This window comes from Mucor velutinosus, assembly GCF_035048745.1.
Source record: "Mucor velutinosus strain NIH1002 chromosome Unknown tig00001544, whole genome shotgun sequence".
In the NCBI taxonomy this organism is placed as follows: domain Eukaryota; kingdom Fungi; phylum Mucoromycota; class Mucoromycetes; order Mucorales; family Mucoraceae; genus Mucor; species Mucor velutinosus.
Genome location: NW_027041908.1, coordinates 941,412 through 959,649, shown reverse-complemented (window position 1 = coordinate 959,649; position 18,238 = coordinate 941,412). Strand labels below are relative to the sequence as shown.

General features: G+C 42.1%; 7 protein-coding genes across 7 annotated transcripts; 4 read left to right on the top strand and 3 right to left on the bottom strand.

The window, feature by feature from the left end:
* Positions 1–298: 298 nt before the first annotated feature.
* Positions 299–607, top strand: ATC70_005618 (Methionine synthase (5-methyltetrahydrofolate--homocysteine methyltransferase); the record flags this gene model as incomplete). Its single annotated transcript, XM_064824903.1, has 1 exon — positions 299–607. The coding sequence occupies one exon, from the start codon at positions 299–301 to the stop codon at positions 605–607; it is 309 nt and encodes a 102-aa protein (XP_064680280.1).
* Positions 608–800: 193 nt separating this feature from the next.
* ATC70_005617 (uncharacterized protein) lies at positions 801–1,258 on the bottom strand (the record flags this gene model as incomplete). Its single annotated transcript, XM_064824902.1, has 2 exons — positions 801–869; positions 947–1,258. The coding sequence occupies 2 exons, from the start codon at positions 1,256–1,258 to the stop codon at positions 801–803; spliced, it is 381 nt and encodes a 126-aa protein (XP_064680279.1).
* Positions 1,259–3,006: 1,748 nt separating this feature from the next.
* On the top strand, positions 3,007–6,606 carry ATC70_005616 (uncharacterized protein; the record flags this gene model as incomplete). The annotated part of the gene is made up of 7 exons (XM_064824901.1): positions 3,007–3,736; positions 3,796–4,880; positions 4,935–5,159; positions 5,220–6,079; positions 6,139–6,226; positions 6,281–6,386; positions 6,443–6,606. The coding sequence occupies 7 exons, from the start codon at positions 3,007–3,009 to the stop codon at positions 6,604–6,606; spliced, it is 3,258 nt and encodes a 1,085-aa protein (XP_064680278.1).
* A 444-nt stretch (positions 6,607–7,050) lies between these two features.
* NCA2_2 (Nuclear control of ATPase protein 2) lies at positions 7,051–7,506 on the top strand (the record flags this gene model as incomplete). Its single annotated transcript, XM_064824900.1, has 1 exon — positions 7,051–7,506. The coding sequence occupies one exon, from the start codon at positions 7,051–7,053 to the stop codon at positions 7,504–7,506; it is 456 nt and encodes a 151-aa protein (XP_064680277.1).
* A 290-nt stretch (positions 7,507–7,796) lies between these two features.
* On the top strand, positions 7,797–8,841 carry ATC70_005614 (Phosphoacetylglucosamine mutase (PAGM) (Acetylglucosamine phosphomutase) (N-acetylglucosamine-phosphate mutase); the record flags this gene model as incomplete). Its single annotated transcript, XM_064824899.1, has 5 exons — positions 7,797–8,054; positions 8,124–8,234; positions 8,303–8,328; positions 8,389–8,484; positions 8,553–8,841. The coding sequence occupies 5 exons, from the start codon at positions 7,797–7,799 to the stop codon at positions 8,839–8,841; spliced, it is 780 nt and encodes a 259-aa protein (XP_064680276.1).
* A 77-nt stretch (positions 8,842–8,918) lies between these two features.
* Positions 8,919–10,064, bottom strand: NHP2 (snoRNA-binding protein; the record flags this gene model as incomplete). The annotated part of the gene is made up of 2 exons (XM_064824898.1): positions 8,919–9,607; positions 9,674–10,064. The coding sequence occupies 2 exons, from the start codon at positions 10,062–10,064 to the stop codon at positions 8,919–8,921; spliced, it is 1,080 nt and encodes a 359-aa protein (XP_064680275.1).
* A 251-nt stretch (positions 10,065–10,315) lies between these two features.
* hob3_1 (BAR adaptor protein Hob3) lies at positions 10,316–13,043 on the bottom strand (the record flags this gene model as incomplete). The annotated part of the gene is made up of 3 exons (XM_064824897.1): positions 10,316–12,185; positions 12,246–12,752; positions 12,841–13,043. 3 exons carry the CDS (start codon positions 13,041–13,043, stop codon positions 10,316–10,318), a joined length of 2,580 nt encoding a protein of 859 aa, XP_064680274.1.
* Positions 13,044–18,238: the final 5,195 nt, after the last annotated feature.

Genomic DNA, 18,238 nt, shown 5'->3' with positions numbered 1-18,238 from the left:
GAAATTTTATTACGGATCAGTAGGATTTGGATCTATATAAAAGGAAACAATAAACATTGCTCATTTCTTTCGATGATACGTAGTTGTGCTATAAAGAGGCAGAAACAAACACGACTCTACCAATATGATTGGACAAGTTTGGCGACTGTGTCAAGGATTGAAATATACATTTATCCTAAATCCATAGTAAAGATCGACAATCGTTTTTCCGTATTCCGCTTCAACCCTTCACATAAAATGACATGAACAATTTTTATCCTTCAATTTCTCGTTTTTTTTCCTTGAATTATAATATTTGATGGGATTACTCGACAAAATCAAAAGCAGTTACGACTACTACAAAGTTGACAAATACACAAGACGACGTGTATCACAGTCTCAATTCGAATCGCATGATCGTCGCTACTACGAAAGCATCTACCGTGATGGCGCCTACTTGAGTCCTGATGAAACCAGCTATTGCGACACAACCGCAACGACATCTCATCTAAGTTACAAGCAGAAAGGATGGGTTCTACCAGATTTACTGAAAAAATCGAATAGAAAATCCCTGGTATCCAAGAGCCAGATGAAGACTTCAGAAACTTATACATTAGGTCGAGCCTAAAGAAGCCGAAAAAGAAGCAAACCAAGCAGCACACATTGTAACATATCCATCCACGCTTAAAACTCGTTGTATATTTCCAATAAATTTATTTCATGTATTTTTAATGCTTGAATAAAACAATACTACTGAGCGATGAAGGTGATATGAGTAATAATAGATGATGGTGATGGGGGGGAATATTTGGGAAATGCAATCAAAGATTAACCGTAGCTTCCATAGCACGAAGTCTTTGTCTCATTTGGTCTGTGCCATAGTTTTCAACCTATTTGTACGACACAAAAAGTTAGCATAAATTCACCCATCATTTTTGGTAATATTGGAATAGTTATATGCACATACATTACGTAGTATAGCAGGATAGAGATCCCAGGAAGGGGTTTCTTGTGGCATTTGCGGTATTGGCTGCCATAAGGGATCTTGATCTACATTATACGAACGTCGAGATGTTGTACCATGTATTGAGATGAAGTTTGTTTGTTGTTGCTTCTTGGGTCTTCGAATAGGACGGTGGACATAACCATTCCCTAATCTACGAGAAAGACTCGGGTAAAGATCATAGTTGGGTTGTGCCGTCATATAATGTTCATAATATACTCGCGGCGTGGTTTCCAATTGCGTGGTGGTTTGCTGAGATGATGAATTTGTGGACATTCCGGTGTTGAACCAAGAATAAGTGGGATATCGTTGAGAAGAAAGGAAAGAGAGGAGAAAGAGCAAGGAAAATGAGGCAAAAACGAGTGGGCTTATTATATGGCATTGCATTGACGTCCTTTTTTTTCATGTTATGATATATATGGGGGGTAGCAGGTGATATTACAATAATTGTTGCATGTATCGTCTGTATCTTGACTGCCTAAACATGTAACTATGAATTTCATATAGACCTGTATATGCATGGGACATACAACAGATGCTGCACATCTCCCGTTATGAATATACAAGCCTGCTCCAATCTGAACAACAGGTAGAATACACTCTCGACGGAAGATGTACCCTATTTCAGGGAATGCAGCATCATGCGGACGATCATGTGCCGTGCGCTGAAAGATGGTCCAAAGGTCTTTTTTTTTTCTTGCAAAATAAGGCACCGTTCCACTTGCATGTCATAGGTTCTGTATTTATCACGATTCCCAAATCAATAAGCACAACGACGTAGTCTTGTGTATATGCTCTTCTTGTTTGATTCCACAACATGTTACTGCAAATAGCCCTGATGAGCTGCTCGATGCTGGGCGTATATGCAATTCTAAATGCAACAGACATGAAATAATTCCTCGCCTTGAGCAATGTTGGAGATATACACATCAGAGCAAGGCAGCAGCTCTCCCCGTGTTCTGTAGAAGGCTGATGGCACGTGTACTGGAACAAATCATTGAAACCTTAATATATATATATACATTTCATGTGATGATAAGATGTTGTATTTGTATTGAATGTTTGTGTGTGTGTGTGTGTGTGTGTGTGTGTGTATGTGTATGTGTGTGTATGAGTGTGGCATACATATCCATTTTGACCGTGTGGGCGTACACACATTGCGCACACAACTTAAAGTTCATTTGATGCATAGGGAGGTTTCTATCCATGAGGATACCCAGTTTGCCATCGATAAGCACGCAACCTACAGCAGATATCATTCATCCTACGAGTCTAGTAGGTGCACATGCAATCTATCATCCTATTGCATAGATTGTTACACATTACAAGATAAAGTGTACAAAATTGTCTACAACTGTAGTGCACATTGAGATCAAATGCACCCTTAAATATCTTGGAAATCTTACCTGCAATCATCATGGTTACAGCGTAGCTCTGAATCCATAGAGATAGTGTCATAGAACTGTGAAATGAAATGACTCAAATGTGTCTAAAATGCGTCATTTGAGAATTTGATGAAGCTTGGTAGATTTCAGGTTCTGATTTAAACGAGATCCTATATGAGCAGGCTACTCCAATAGACCTGTAAAATTCAGATATATATACACAATGGTCTATCAAGACACATCCACCAACGTTTGTAGATATACACCATCGAGTAATGCAAATGAGCGCATGTCCTCATCCACAACATACTTAATCTACGCCCTGCTTGCATTTAAGCATTTGGAAAGACATGTAATCTTATGCAATTTTTGACCTGATGTAAAAAAAATGTAATTTTGTTTAATAACAGCAGTTGTGGTCTGCCTGGATACCATACTTGCTGGTATATGGCGCATTCTGGCATACACACACTTTCCACCAAGAAATCCTTGATCTATAAACCCAACATCCTTTTGATGCAATCATCTGTTACACGCTGTTACGCCAATGAAAACGTTCCATTTGCCCTTTTTGAAATACAACAACAGCATGAGACACACACCCATTCTTTTTCTTTTATATATCATACACAACGCACCATGAGCGGCAGTAAACGACGCCAAAGCTCTGCCTACAGTGATGATCTATCGCGCTACGAGTTTGTTGATTATACTTCTGTATCGCATTTCGAGAAATTCGTCACACACATTGAAGAAACACTGTATTCGTGGGGTGTCAAGGACGGCTCTTATGGCCTATTCTCCCAAGAGCAGCTAGCAAGAGCCAGAGCAGCTATTGCGCATCCTTCAGCCACGGAATTCACGAGAAGAGAGACACTGGCCATGGGCGACGATGTATTTCAGCTCACTTACCATTACCATCCCACTGCATCCATAAACGAGATAGACGACACCCAGCAGCAGCATTTTTACCAGTTCAGTACAGCACAATACCATCCTCTGCATCGATGGACTGGCCTGGATCGTCTGATGATTGTCAAACCAATGCAGGACTCTATCAAAAACAAGATATTCAATTCGAGTAAATCGTCCGTGGACATTTCACAAGCCAAACTATTGATATCAGCGTGTGCTATTGCATTCCAGAACGCCGGTTGTCAAGTGCCTGTGTTTGTTCCAGTTGGACAGAGTCGCCATGAATTATACATGGGATATGGCGTTACAAGCCAGCGGCCACAGAGCGCCATCAATGAGACAGAAGCGCGATATAGCATGACGCTGACAACACCTCCTGTTTCGCACTTGTCGTACTTGGACGGCCTCAAGACCTTGTTCTTGCAGAGATTGAGCATGCATCGAGAGGATTACGGTATGTCGCTCTGGGTAGCACCTATTTAGACTGCAGGCACTGATACTGTGAATACTTAGGCAAGGCGGGAGACGCACCGGAATCGTCCATCTACATTTCAGCTGTCTACACGTACAACCTCAAAAACTGGTTCGACGAGCACTGGAAAGAATGGGAAGAGGTGGTAGAGCAGGAGACCAAGCGCAGAAGCAGCTTTGATGATGAATTTGAGGCATGGGGAAACGACGATGATGAGGTCGATCTGTCAGAGCCAGAAGCAGAACAGAGATCGGGATTGACGCATAAACGAAAATTGGAAGAGATGAGCCAGCATCAACTGTCATTCGGCTCCTTCAACGACCCACTCCGTACATTGACATTGAGTGCGCTGTTTCCTTTGATTCAAGAAAATGAATTCCACGAAGCGTATGACAGGAACATGGATGCATTGACAGCAAAGCAGTGGCAGGTATCCAGAGAATTTGCCCCAGTGAACCAACAAAGAGCCTATCTCGCTACGCTTATGGAGCAAGTGGTGGAATCATGGGTGAAGGATCCTACCAACAGAGAGTATTTAGCACCGTACGACGACAACAACGATGAATCTACCAGTGATAGTGCTGGATTGATGCATAATTTGTTTGCTGCCGGCAATCGACACAAGTTCTCGTCTCAGATGGGAGCATCTACAGGCACAAGCACCGCCAGCAACAGCACCAGTGGACTTGCGGACTCGGTCACTGTAACCAAGTCGGATGCAGTGGACGATGTGCTGACAGCTCTGTTCTATCCTATGGCTACCAGCAAAGACAACGACACCAAAAAAACCACCGCACACTGCAAATTTGACAGCACCCAGAAGCTCGGCTTGAAACTGAAATCAGGATCATCTGTGCCCTATCGATCCTTTTTGTGGAATGTGTTGTTGTATAGTTTAGAGGCTGTTTCTCATTCGCCCGCCAATGGAGCAGGATCAAAGAAGAACGCGACGAATTTCATGGGATTTCTGCGAGTGGTATGGGTGGAAGTTCTAAAGCAGATACGTTGGCATTGGGAGAATTCGGAACCAATTCCAGGATTGAACCCCTATCTCTACGACGACTCTAATGGGGAAGAAGCCGACAAGGACAGCAAAACATTAGGCATCGACCTTCGCTACAATATTGTAAGAATGCAGGGTTGTGGATCTAGACAATGGTACTGACATTCATCATCCCAGCTGCATCAAAAGATTTCCATGATCAATTGCTGTATTCTTCGTCGAAAACAGAATGCACCGCAAAATGGAAACGTAGGCGATCATACCAAAAAACCTGTTCAGCGTGTTGGTCGTTTGTTTGACCAAGTCTCTGAGGAGAAAACGCCTAGAACATCCAAATTTCAAACCCTGCTGGAGCGATTTGTAGAAGGAGGAGCGGATAGCAACAGCAGTGAGGCTATAGAGGTAGGCTGGGAAGGGGACATGGCCTTTTGATGCTATTTGCTGACAAAACCATTACTGCAGGATTCCATCTCTATCGCACCGTCCGACTTGAGTGAGGATGGCCCTGTGTCTGATGGAAGTGATATCTTTGTGGATGCTGTTGATGATGCGTCCAACAACAGCAGTAGCAGCAGTGATAATACCGGTCGCCGTCCATCACAGCACGAAGGTGAAGAAGAGGAAGGGGAGGAAGTGATGGTGCCCAATATGCCCATCACAGTAGAGGAACTGGAGGCGGATGAGGCCAACGCCGTCAAAGACCCGGAAGCCATCGAAGGCGAATCCAAGATCCACAGTACATTGAAGCTACTCAAGACAGGACAGCCCATGCATATTCCCATCACACAAGATCCAGGCTTTATGACAGAAGACATGATTACGCAGCAAGCAGATTTATTTGAAAAATTAGGCACATCCACCAATGCAACACAGCAAAGAGCCAAACTGCAATCAGCACAACTTTACTCGGACATGCAAGCATTCAAAGCAGCCAACCCACATGCTTGTCTAGAGGATTTTGTGCGATGGCATTCGCCTCGTGATTGGATTGCAGATGCAGATGCAGATGAAGAAGGAGGCAAGCTCAGTGCGCGCATGTCAGAGCCAAACAATATATGGCAAGAGCTGTGGAAATGGTCAAAGAGAATTCCCTGCGTGCGACAAAAGCCCTTATTTAATATATCCGTAGAAGCAGAGAAAGCACTGTATTTTTTAGAAACAACATCCGTTCATGAGTTCTTCTCCATCATGCTGCCTACGCTGAGCTTGATTGCCTATGATACACTCTCTGTTCATCCCGTCACACAGTATAGTAAGCGTGTATCGGATGGTTTGGTCCGTCTGTCAAATGAACTGGTTGATTTCTCATGGGAAGATCTTCGGTGAGAATCATTGAGCAGATGGATGGTGATATGGGAATAACTCACAGCTTGTCTTATAGTCATGGAAAGCGCACATTTGGCAGCATGATCTCAATGCTACGACAACAAGAATCAACCATGTGCCACGCTATATCACTACTGAGAAAGGTACAGTGCCTTGCTGGCAGAAGCGCTTTCTTTGTGCCTGACAGTATCTTCTAGTTACCGAAGCAATATGATCTAGTTGATCAACTTTTGTTCCATGATCAGGCCATTGTCAAAGAAGGAGACGAGAGATCAGCCGTGTTCCAGTTATTCAGAAACGAGCGTAAGTAACGACTACAAAGGTAATTGGCTTTTTTGGCTAACTTAAACAACGTGTAGACGGCATTATATCAGAACCATCTTTCAGAGAGTATATCTTTTACAGTGATTGCAAGGATTTAACGAGCTCTGATCGCATTCTGCCGTCAAGACAGTATACACTGGTCAAAGATAATGAGATTCGAATCATGTATACACAGACAACAGATGCACTCTACAATTAAAAAAGGAAACTGACCGCTTGTGCAATATACACAATACCGTTACAATGAGAGGTTTTACATGGCCAACAAGCATTCTTGGTGCCAATGAGGTCTAAAGGCCAAGTCGGATTAGGATGATGGATCAGCTGCTGTGTTTCAGTGATCCAGAAGCTGATCGCGAGTCCAAACGTTAGCATTCATCTATATTTAGCTGATCTGCTCATTTTATAGATGGTATTGCATTAAGTTCGTGATCTAGCGAGCATACATGCCAATCACTTGGATTTGCTCTAGATTGCAGTAGATGACATCAAAGATAGCAGTGTCTGTCATCATGTAGCAACATGAGAGATTTTAAGATGATCCTATCGTAGCGAACATGTCCAATGATATCACAAGAAAAAAGAAAATATTTTTCTTGCTTTGCAATTTTTCCATCTTTCCATCTTCTTTCACTCTGTCAACATGTGGAAGAAAAGAGAAATCCACATTTTGGATGTTTACAAGAACGACGAACTAGAAGCACTGGAGGAGCACAAAGTTGTGAAATTGACCAACCCACATTATCCCAGAAATGGCAACACGATCTATCAAGGCAACGAGTTTGATGTTTTCGGCAAAGACGCTACAGAGGAGCAATTTGCACCATTGTACTCTAAAGAGCAATTCACACCGAAGAACAAGGAAAAGATGGACGACACCAAACGAGACATTCTCTTGAGGACGGAACAAAAGCGAGGACATATAGAAGCCATGTTGCAGCATACAACCATCATAAAAAAGAGGAAAATGTCACCGATAGCAGCACCTCTCTCAAATCATGTCTTTATCAAATCAACAGCAGCCATCAACACGCCCATTGCAAGTATATTTGTCGATCCCAAGCAAGATCATGAAGATGAAGATTTAGCCTACTATTAAACCGTACACACACACACACACACACACACACACACACACACACACACACACACACACACACACACACACACACACACACACTATACATACACTCATATAAGAAATAGCAATGTAAATAATGATACCACACACATAAATGCAATAAATGCTTTCCCCCCCCCCCATTTTAAGAAACAAGAAGTATGTGCAACGCCTATACATTTTATTGGCTGTGGCAAAAGAATTTTCAGCTATAAACCCAACAAACACCTCTCTTTTTCCTTCTTTCTTCTGTCTCTTTTGTTTTATCCATGACAATAGACACTATCAATCACGCAGTATTAAACGTACAAGACAACCATCACAGCACCATGACTCAAAACAAGTACACAGTGATCCTTCCCACCTACAACGAACGCGAGAACTTGCCAATCATCACTTGGCTGCTTGCAAAGACATTCAAGGAGCATGCCATTGATTGGGAGATCATTATTGTAGATGACAATAGTCCTGACGGTACGCAAGAGGTTGCAAAGGAACTTCAAAAGATCTATGGCGAGGATCGTATTGTAAGTTGGTAGAGTGGGCACATGTGGATTCGATATTGACATGAATGACTTGACTACACACCATGATAGCAATTGAAGCCTCGTGCTGGCAAGCTTGGTTTAGGTACTGCCTATGTTCATGGCCTTCAATTTGCCACTGGCACACATATTGTCATTATGGATGCTGACTTCTCCCATCATGTAAAGTCCTGGATGGGTGGATATGATCTAGCAAAGCAATGTCTAACCACGCTGTTTTCTCCTTGTAGCCCAAATTCATTCCTCAAATGATCAAGTAACGTACAACCCACCCACATCCGAGCCACATGTTGTTCATTCCCTTTTGCCATTCTAGATTACAGCAAGAAAAGAACTATGACATTGTCAGTGGCACTCGCTACAGGACAGGTGGTGGTGTTTATGGCTGGGATTTAAAGCGTAAGCTTGTCAGGTAAGAATTGGGCATTGCATTGTGATTTGCATGATCTGACAACTCATTATGGGGGGGAAATATGATAGTCGTGGTGCCAACTTTTTAGCTACTATTATGCTTCGCCCCAATGCATCTGATCTTACTGGTAGTTTTCGTTTATACAAGAAGGATGTGCTCTATCAATTGATCAATGCCACTGTAGCCAAGGGCTACGTCTTTCAAATGGAGATGATTGTAAGAGCCAGACAATTCAATTACTCTGTCGGCGAAGTTCCCATTACCTTTGTCGATCGTGTTTACGGTGAGAGTAAGATGGGCATGTCCGAAATCGTTCAGTATGCTCAAGGCGTTTGGAGATTATTCACTACCATTTAAAAACATGTACTATTCAACGCATTCCATCTCATTTTTGATTACATTATAAAGCTTTATTATACTCTTGTTTAGATTCTCTAATTGATCTTCTTTGCCATGTTGGGTTGAGTTGCTCTGTCGTATTCATAGCCGGCAAAGAAGAGGGGCAATGTAAAGGAAGCAGAAAATAAGGGTGTTGTGCCAATCAAGATCCACACCCAGAATGGCACTTGTCGGTAGTCTCTTTTACTGGCAGTAAACATCCAAGCGACAGAGATGAATTGCATGCATACAATATCAGAGCTAACACTGGATTGTGCTGGGTGTCCAAAAAATGTAGCGAGAACTGTGTGGTAGATCTGATACCATGTGTGCTGACCAAAAGGCGCCAGCGTGGCCAAGCATTGGAACCACTGGTGCGCATAAATCGAGAGATTGGCGCCAGCCGCGAGACTATACAGCAGGATGGCATAGAGGGAGGCACTCTTGGTTGACAGTGTGGATGATGATTCCACATAGACCAGAGGGAAGATGAGTAAGATGTGCATGATCAGCAAGTTGACCATGAATGCATCCGTGTCAGCAACAAAGGGAGACAGTACCACGGTCAGGATACCGCCCACAGATGTCAGTGTAAGCGTCTTTAATAATCTAGCAGAAGGCTCTTTGTGTGTGATGGGTGCGTAGGCCAACAAAACTGCAAAGAACAGGGATGAGGCAAACGAGATGGCGACAACCTGACCGATCAGCATGTAGGCCCAAATGTATGGGATGCGACGTCTTGTACCTGCGTGTGAATGTGCAATGATGGGCTTAGTGCTGCTATAAACACAACGCTCATAGATAGACATACCTTCAATGGCTAAAATGGGAGTCCACACGGATACTGTCAATGTGCAAATTTGATGACTCCATAGCCACTGCCAGACACCAACGCACACTTGTCTCCAGGCACTGTCAAACAAAGAGACGTCCTTGAGCCAATACGACATGGAATTCAACGACAAGGGCAACTCAAATCCAGTGATGTATTTCCATTCTCGATAACTATGAGCAAAGAATTTAAACATATACGTCCAAGTGGATAGCAATGACACGGCAGACAAGAGAACAAACAGCAGGATGCCCGGGTTGCTATCAGACAGCGTCTTTGCAAGTTGATCCTTGACTCTCCATAACAAAGCAAAGATGAGCACAAAGTACGAGGCAAGGATGGCTAATGTTGCCGGGTATTCCACATGCATGTTGCTAATATAAAATTGTATATAAAAAAAAAAAAAGTGTTTTCTGAATCATGCTGGTCTCATTTATAGCTGTTGTTGAAATAAAAGCCTCGTACACTACTTCTGCATCAAAGTGATGAGGCCAATGTCTTGATGCACTTTGACACACACGTTGCCAGCATTTACTCCAAGCACATGCCAAGAGAAGCCATATCAAAAAGCTGCATTTACACTTTCTTTTTATTCATTTATTAAGCAATACAAATGCCAGTTTAAATTTCAACTAGTATAATTGTACAATCGTCGTAATCCTGTAACTTGGAAGCAAACACGCCATGAGCACCTTCTCGATTCGCAAACTGTCTTGCAGAGTGGACAAGTGTGCGCTCTTTGATGCGTCGTGTCCTAAGATCCTCATCATCTATTTCTTTGTGTAATAAAGGCTTTGGCTTCAGTAAGGCTGAATCCGGCACTGCTGTCTCAGTTTGTGGTGGGTCAGTTTGCTCCGCTGACATTGGCGAAGATGGATCAATGCTCATGGGAGAGCCTGGTTGCGCTACCTCATCATCACCGTTGGCTGCTATAGCTTCTGTTGATGCTGCTGGAGTATTATTATCCATAATATCAATCGGATCCTCTCCTTCTTCCTCTTCTTTTCCCGTCATTGTCACATTCTCCTGCTGATCGTGCTTGATAGCAGCAGCTGGAGCATCTGCTCCCGTTTTTGATCGAATCGCCTCTCTTTCTCGTGCCAACGCTTCCTCTCGCAGCTTGTCTTCTTCATCCAGCAAGTAAGGCCCAATCTTTTCGCCGTCTTCAATCATGGGCCCCAGCTCCTTGGCAATGGCTTTGTTTTGTCGGTCTGCTGTCTCCTCATACATGTAATCAAACGTACCATCCGTACTCATAAACAGAAAGTGCCTTCGCTTCTCCTTGTTGGGGCCATTTCTAATGGTGGTTCGAGATCCTCTATGTGTGTCTGAAATACGGATGAATGTCACATCAGGTTCGCATGAGATGATTTTGTGATCTGGATCCATCTTGAAGTCTAAATCACCGCAAGAGCGTGCTACGTTGAGTGATGGGACTCTATCGCGATCGCGGTATTCCTCTATTGCATTGTTTCCCGTTGACTTTGGTAAGGAGGAAGGTGCAGCCTGGTCATGGCTGTTGGATGATAGATAGTCTTTGGGCCTAATTCTTGCATTTTTCAAAGAGGAACGCTTCGCATAACGATCATCTTCTTTCAGTTTATCCACATCCAGTTTGATCACCCGGTTTTGAACAGAATCTACAAACTCGCCTCCATTCTCCAATATATGACGGGCCAGATGTTCCAAATACGGCTTGTGGTCTTGTGAGGCGAATTCAACTTCAAAGTTGTAGTCTTTATCAATGCCAACAGTGTAAGGTGTAGTGACGGGTAACGGCGTGCTGGGTTCAGGGGCAGTAATCAAGACCGTGCGCGAATCTCCCACATTGACATTGATGAGCCACTCACCCAAAAACAAGTTGAGAATAAGTGTACATCCGTCATTGTCCACGGTTTTGCTCGAGTTCTCTACTGCCGACACAATCTGTTGTCGCTTCAGATCCAAATAACTGTCGTCCAATTGCTGAATCATGGCTTTGATGTCTTTCTCCAATTTGGCTCTGACTGAGGCCTCGCCTAATTTGGAGGGAAGATACTTGGAACACACAGCTTGCACTGCTTCAGGTGTGTTTCTGACAAAGTACTCTGAGCAACCAGGACCACCATGTCCATCTGCTAGCACAAACAGACGTCCTACCACTCGCTTGTTCTTGTATATATCACTGACTCTGAATTTATCTTCACAATGCACTTTGGGAATCTTGATCTTTTCTTGGGAGCGAAAACGAGGGTATGAGTAGCCTTTTTGTTGCACAATGGCAAAGTTACTTGCTATGTTGTATTCTGAAAAGTTGATGGCATCAATGTAATCTATTTCGGCTGTATTAGGTGGTGTGTATATTAACGAGTAGTTGGCTATCGTGTCCTCTTCAACGACTTGGGGTGGTGGTGGTGGTGGTGGTGGTGGTGGTGGCGGTGGCGCTTTAGTTTCCTTTCTTTTGCCCAACAGTTCCTCATAGTCTGATCCCAATCCCATTGAATCAAAGCTCCTAAATAGAGATTCCATCAGATAAAAAAAAGGCTCGTTTTGTTTTAGGCTGTCAACTTACGCTGCATCCTCCTCCTCATCGCCCTTGTTATGATCAGCATCACTATCGTCGCTGTAGATGGGTATCTGCATCCTCTCTTCCAGTGTCAAGTCGTCGTCTACCTCAATGTCTGATTGACTCTCCTCTGCTGGTGTCGTATTATTCGCTACATCTTCGACTGCTTTGTGTTTGGGCTTCTTGGCTCGTGATTTCTTTCTGCTTCTCTGCGCTGATTGTCTGATTTTAGTGGTTGGTGTGTATAATTCAGGTGCCTTGCGTTGTCGTTTCCCAGGCGAAGTAATCTGAGTCATTGGCACTACGGGCACAATTTCGACAGTATCATCTTCGGGAACTGCTTTTATCTTTGGTGGCACTGCATTACCGACACATGCGTCTGAGAGTCTATATTTGGTTTGTCTCTGAGGCCCATACTTATCGATAGTAAATGGATCCAGCAAGTTTGCCTTTCTAGATGCGGACCTGGATGAAGAGACGATGCCTTGAATTGTGCTTTTTGGTGTTTCGCCTCTAGACACAAAATGTAGCATGAATCAAACCGATGGATAATCTACACGCACACGCGCACATTTTTTTTTTTTTTGTCTTGACAACTCACCTCAATGGTAGCAATTCTAATGATCTCACACAATTCACAAGCTGTGCAGCGCTCAATGATTGATTGCCGTAATAAAAGATGGTTGCAGCGAGCCTCATAAACGACTTGTTGGCCCTCAACATAGCGTCAATGTTCAGATCCTTGAGTTCAAGGTCAATAGATTCGTGCTCAAGATGCTTCTCCAGCTCAGTATCTGTCGACATGTTCCTCTTCGTTTTCTTCTTGTTTTGTGATTGTTGTATGAAAGAAAGAAAGTGTTTGATATACTTTCTTGTGCTTATTTTTCTTTCAATCTGGGTGTGTCTAGATGAGGGAGAAGTAACATTGCCCTGTCCACACTGCCTCCATGATGATAGGCGTTTCGGTACAGTCACGAGTGGTGCGTGAGGTAAGGTGCCATTTCGTTGATCTGAGGGGAGCCTCTGCACTTGTACTACAACTTGTCAGTTTATGAAGTGTCTACTTTGTACTGGTAACATTCGCTCAAAAAACCAGCTGCTGGTATCATGAAAATCGGGATTCATCAGTCGTAAATTTGTGGCATTTAAAGCTGGCCAGCCAGACCTGGAGTTGTTCCGAATCGTACATGTACAGCCTAGCTTTCACTTTATCAGCATGACAACTGTATGCAGTAGTAGTACATAATCAGCATATCTAAATGAACATATTCATGATTGTTGATGCTGAAAATGAATCCAGTGGCATTGAGGATATCTTGTAGCATAAAATGCCAGTCGAGGTATCTTGCATCATTTAATACTGTCTGAAGCACCAAACCAGGCAACACCTTACAAGTTCATCCTGATCTACTAAACATGATAAAAAAGATTATCAAAAATCACAAATAGATCTCTTTGCTAATAATAGCATCACTAGAAGTGTCCTTCTTACTACTGCTTTTCTTTGTGTAGCACCTCTTCTATAGTTCACTTACGCATATACTTCAGCACAATGTATACAGTATGTAGCACACATTTGCATGCTGAGTAAATTGGTGCTGGCAATAGTATTCCAAGTATACTGCAAAAGCTTTACTTAAAATACAAATGACAGCACTTTGGGTCGTGATTTGAGTAATCAGTCTTTCGTCCATCGCAGTGAATTGAAAATGCACTACCAACGCCACGTATTGAGAACTACATAATAAGCCCATTCTTCTATCTTACATTTGGTAATGCTCTCTAATTACAAATGCTTAAACAGCGCCACATTGTAACTCGATTCTCATTCAAATGGATACACAAGAGCACGCAGAGTATGCTATATTTCAGACGTTACTAACGCCTTTCTGTGTTATCATACAACCGTAACAAGAAGTATACATATACCAAAGCGTTAAAAAAAATGATCCAGCTGCTGGTGGTATTTGTAGTATCAATTGTAGTTCCCTTGACTATCGTATTTATGCAAATGCAATGGAAGAAAAGCCCCTTCTTCCAGGATCAAGTTTAATGGCGTTAGCATGTACCCATAATGGCGTTGTAGCCGGACATGTTGAATAGCAACCAGGATGTTATTTGAAATATACGCTCCTGTAAGGTCATCAACTGGTTTACTGTTATTGCTTCTTTCGTTTCCTTATTGCCGTTGCATTCAAGTTAGTTCTCCAGTGCTGCGACCTACTCCATCCGTATAGAAGTTTCCTCTGAACAGCAAGAGATAATATCCTCTTTATTTGCTGATCCGCGAAAGGACTTATGGCTTCTTTGCTGAAATTTCATGCTATCTGCTGTATGACTCTGCCACCGTCGTTAAGCTATATTGCCATTCAGGGCGTACATGACAAGGATCCACCAATATTACTTTTCTTGCAAAGACCCGCTAAACTATGGCATTTCTTCCTGGCGGCAATATTCAAACAGCTGTTGGCTTAAGAGACTTGTATCCGTCATGGACAACAAATGAAACTAATGTAGAGGAGAATACCATCAGCAAATGACGCAGTGGCTCACGGCAGCTACATTTTTGGGTGGTCTATATTCAGCAGCACATTTTGTTGCATTGAGTATAAATTAAATCGTTACTCAATATACCTCCTCAAAGCGCTGGAGAGAAAATCGTAATTCAGCGTTAACTAACGTCATTACTATTATTGATGAATTATCTTGCAAGAAGAGAGACAGCTTTAGCATGCAGTAGCCGTAGAATGTGCAGAATACCATGATTTTGTAGTCGAATAAATTAGTCATTGTCAAAAGCAATGATAGATACAATTTGTCGTCATGGACCAGCTTTATACATTAAATTCTGGAGGTTTACTCTATAGCATGTTTTGTAAAAATAATCTAAAGGTGTCAGAGTCGATGAAGGTGATTTAATTCATGATGCAAGGTATGCACTTCTTTACATCGGGCATTATGTCCAATACTTCTTCAAAGTATACTAACTCTTGTGTTCATGCCAGCCATAATATAGGATGGATAAATTCAAGAACGTATTCTTGAATGTCTGTAACATACGCTTTTTTGCTGCTGCTTGAGCATGTCTGAATGAAGACTATCAATTCAAAATTAAAACGGAGGGAGGCATGAGACCTTGCTTTATTTGAAATAAATAGAAGAGTAAACTATAACAAAGCATAATATATATAACGCTCAAAAGTGATCTTATCATTTTGAATCATGTACACCACGCTGTTGTTGTTGTCTTTGTTAAATAAAGCCATTCTATGTTGTTAAATAAAATAAGAGAAACAGTTATAGGCATTACTCTTTGCTACTTTAACCTCTCCGCCAATCAAATCGTTTAAAAAAACTCCGCTGACCTAAAAAAAATTTGCGAGGGTTTCCCCCTGTTTGGATGTGAGGCAAAAATTTAAGCTCCGCTATATATAGCAATATAGCTGTTACTATCATCAAATTTCCCTCAGGTGCTAGAGCATGCCTTACTTACACCACCTAGCTTTAAATTCAGGCATTGAGACCCTCAATCATCACTAAAGTAAGTAGCGATAACCAAGTGGAGGCAGCCTATCTACCTCCTTGCCTCGGATAATGTCTTGTTGAGCTTCAGTGATAGGCACATCCACACAACGTAAAAAAAGGTATGCTTCAAAGAAACATGATAATAATAAAAGAAAGAAGAAAAGAACATACTACTATAAGAATATAGTAGTACATAGGCAAAAAAGGGATACTCACACAAAGTGAATCAAAGAAAAGTATAACAAACACAACATCAGAGAAGTTCAGAACATCTCGTTGTTGTTGCAACAAAAACGCATACATGAGCAATATGCATGGCAATAGTCGGATGTAAAGCAACATAACCAACAAAAGAAGAAGAAAAGCGTAACAAAGTAAACATCATGAATGCATTATCATGACAAAGGAAGCAATAATACAAGCGTTCAAAGAAGTTTTATATCATTGCGACTAGAAGAAAGAAGATACTTACCACTTACCACCACCACCAGAGATAGACCAGAGGATACGCAATCACAGAATATAGACCAGAGAACTAGCATGAACCAAAGACAGTAGACCAGAAAAGACCAGATTAGCAGCAGCAACACCAGTACCATAGACAAACTAAAGGACAAACGCCATCAGCAGAGACCAGACAAAGGCCAAAGAAGATACTTACCACTTGTCACCTCCACAGATAGACCAGATACTACGCAATCACCAGGTATGAACCAGAGAACGAGCATGCACCAGATACAGTAGATCAGGAAAGACCAGATTAGTAGTAGCAGCAGCAGCAGCAGCAGAAGCGCCATAGAAAAACCGAAGAACGAACGACACCAGAAACCAGAGAAAGACCAAAGAAGCAATCACCAGAGTTAAACCAGAGGACAATCATGCACCAAATACAGTAGACCAGAAAAGACCATGTTAGCAGCAAAAGCAGCAGCAGCAACACCAGCATCATAGAAAAACTAAAGAATGAACGCCGTCAGCAGAGACCAGACAAAGACAAAAGAAGTTACTTACCTCTTATCACCACCACAGGTAGACCATAAGAGTATAGGCAATCACCAGATATAAACCAGAGAATGAGTATGCAGCAAAGAAAATAGAGCAGGAAAGACCATATTAGCAGCAACGGCAGCAACACCAGCTCCATAGAAAAACCAGAGAACGAACGACACCAGAGACCAGACAAAAACCGGAGAAGCAACCACTAGATATGATAAACCAAAGATGCAGACAGCAGAGAGAGCAGAAAAGGAATGGCAGCAGCACCCACGTCAAACAGGCAAAAAAAATTATCAAAACCTAATAAACAAACTCAATTAATGTTAATTCTACGCCTTCCAGTGCTCGTTATCGAATGGTACCTAATATATTCCACTTCAAAGAAGCAGTATTAAGTTCTTCCAACAGTGCAAGACAGAGTTATCGGGAGCTAGAGTGTTATTATCAATCAAACGGTGTCCAAAACCACCATGGTTTGATACTAAAACACGTTTTGCAAAAAGGGTAAAAAAACGGGGTTACGGAAAAATGAGAGGGCACCCTATCCGACGTCACGACCAGTAGATTTGGTCTCAGTCGTCTTGTACCGTAGCAGCCGTAACTGCGGCAGTTTAATCTGAAATTGTGCAGTGGTATTTTCGTGTTCAAACTTGACTTGATCTCACATCCTTTAAACGTTTTTGCTTAACTTGACTATGAAAACTGTCGTTGTCACACCCAACCTTCTAATACAACTCTAGAAAACTAAAGAAGCCGCATCGAATGGTGCTAATTACGTTCAGCTTCCAGACCGAAAATAGTGAGCAATCTCCAAAAATATGAAAACAGGTTTTCTGATAATATGTCTAACTTTAGCATACGAAAGTCTCATAGAAAGTGATTTTAATGTTGCATTTCATCTTTACGGCCAATTTGATCTAATATGTATCTTAGAAAAAGTTTTCATTTTTAAGGTGAAAAACGCGATCGTTTGATTTTCAAGAATCTTCCCTTGCTAATACTCATAGAAAAACGATGATTTTCATGAATTTGCAATGATCCAAAAAAAAATTGGGATAAGACATCAGTATGCAAAGCTTAGCCAAGAAGAGTCGTTTGGGGCCATTCCAAGCGCTCAAAACGCTTTGTGGCATGAGTAATTCGTGCTTGAAAATGTCTAGATTTGCACAGAATTTGGCCTAAAACTAAGGCGTAGTAGTTTGTTTTGTGAAGTAAGTAAATTATAGCTCTGTCTACTGACTTAGCTGCTCTGTATCGTACATTATTAAGAAATCTGTAGTATCAACCCTAGGCGTGGAAACGCTGTCCGCCGTTCGTGGTGAGATGCCCATTATGGCTCAAAACCTTTGCCAAACAACCATAATGTTGCATACAAACATGCATCTTAGGCTACGTTCACTTTCTCCTCAAGCCACGTTTACAGTATAGCAACGTAGATAATGTTTATCGTATCACATCACATCTATATTTACAAGTCC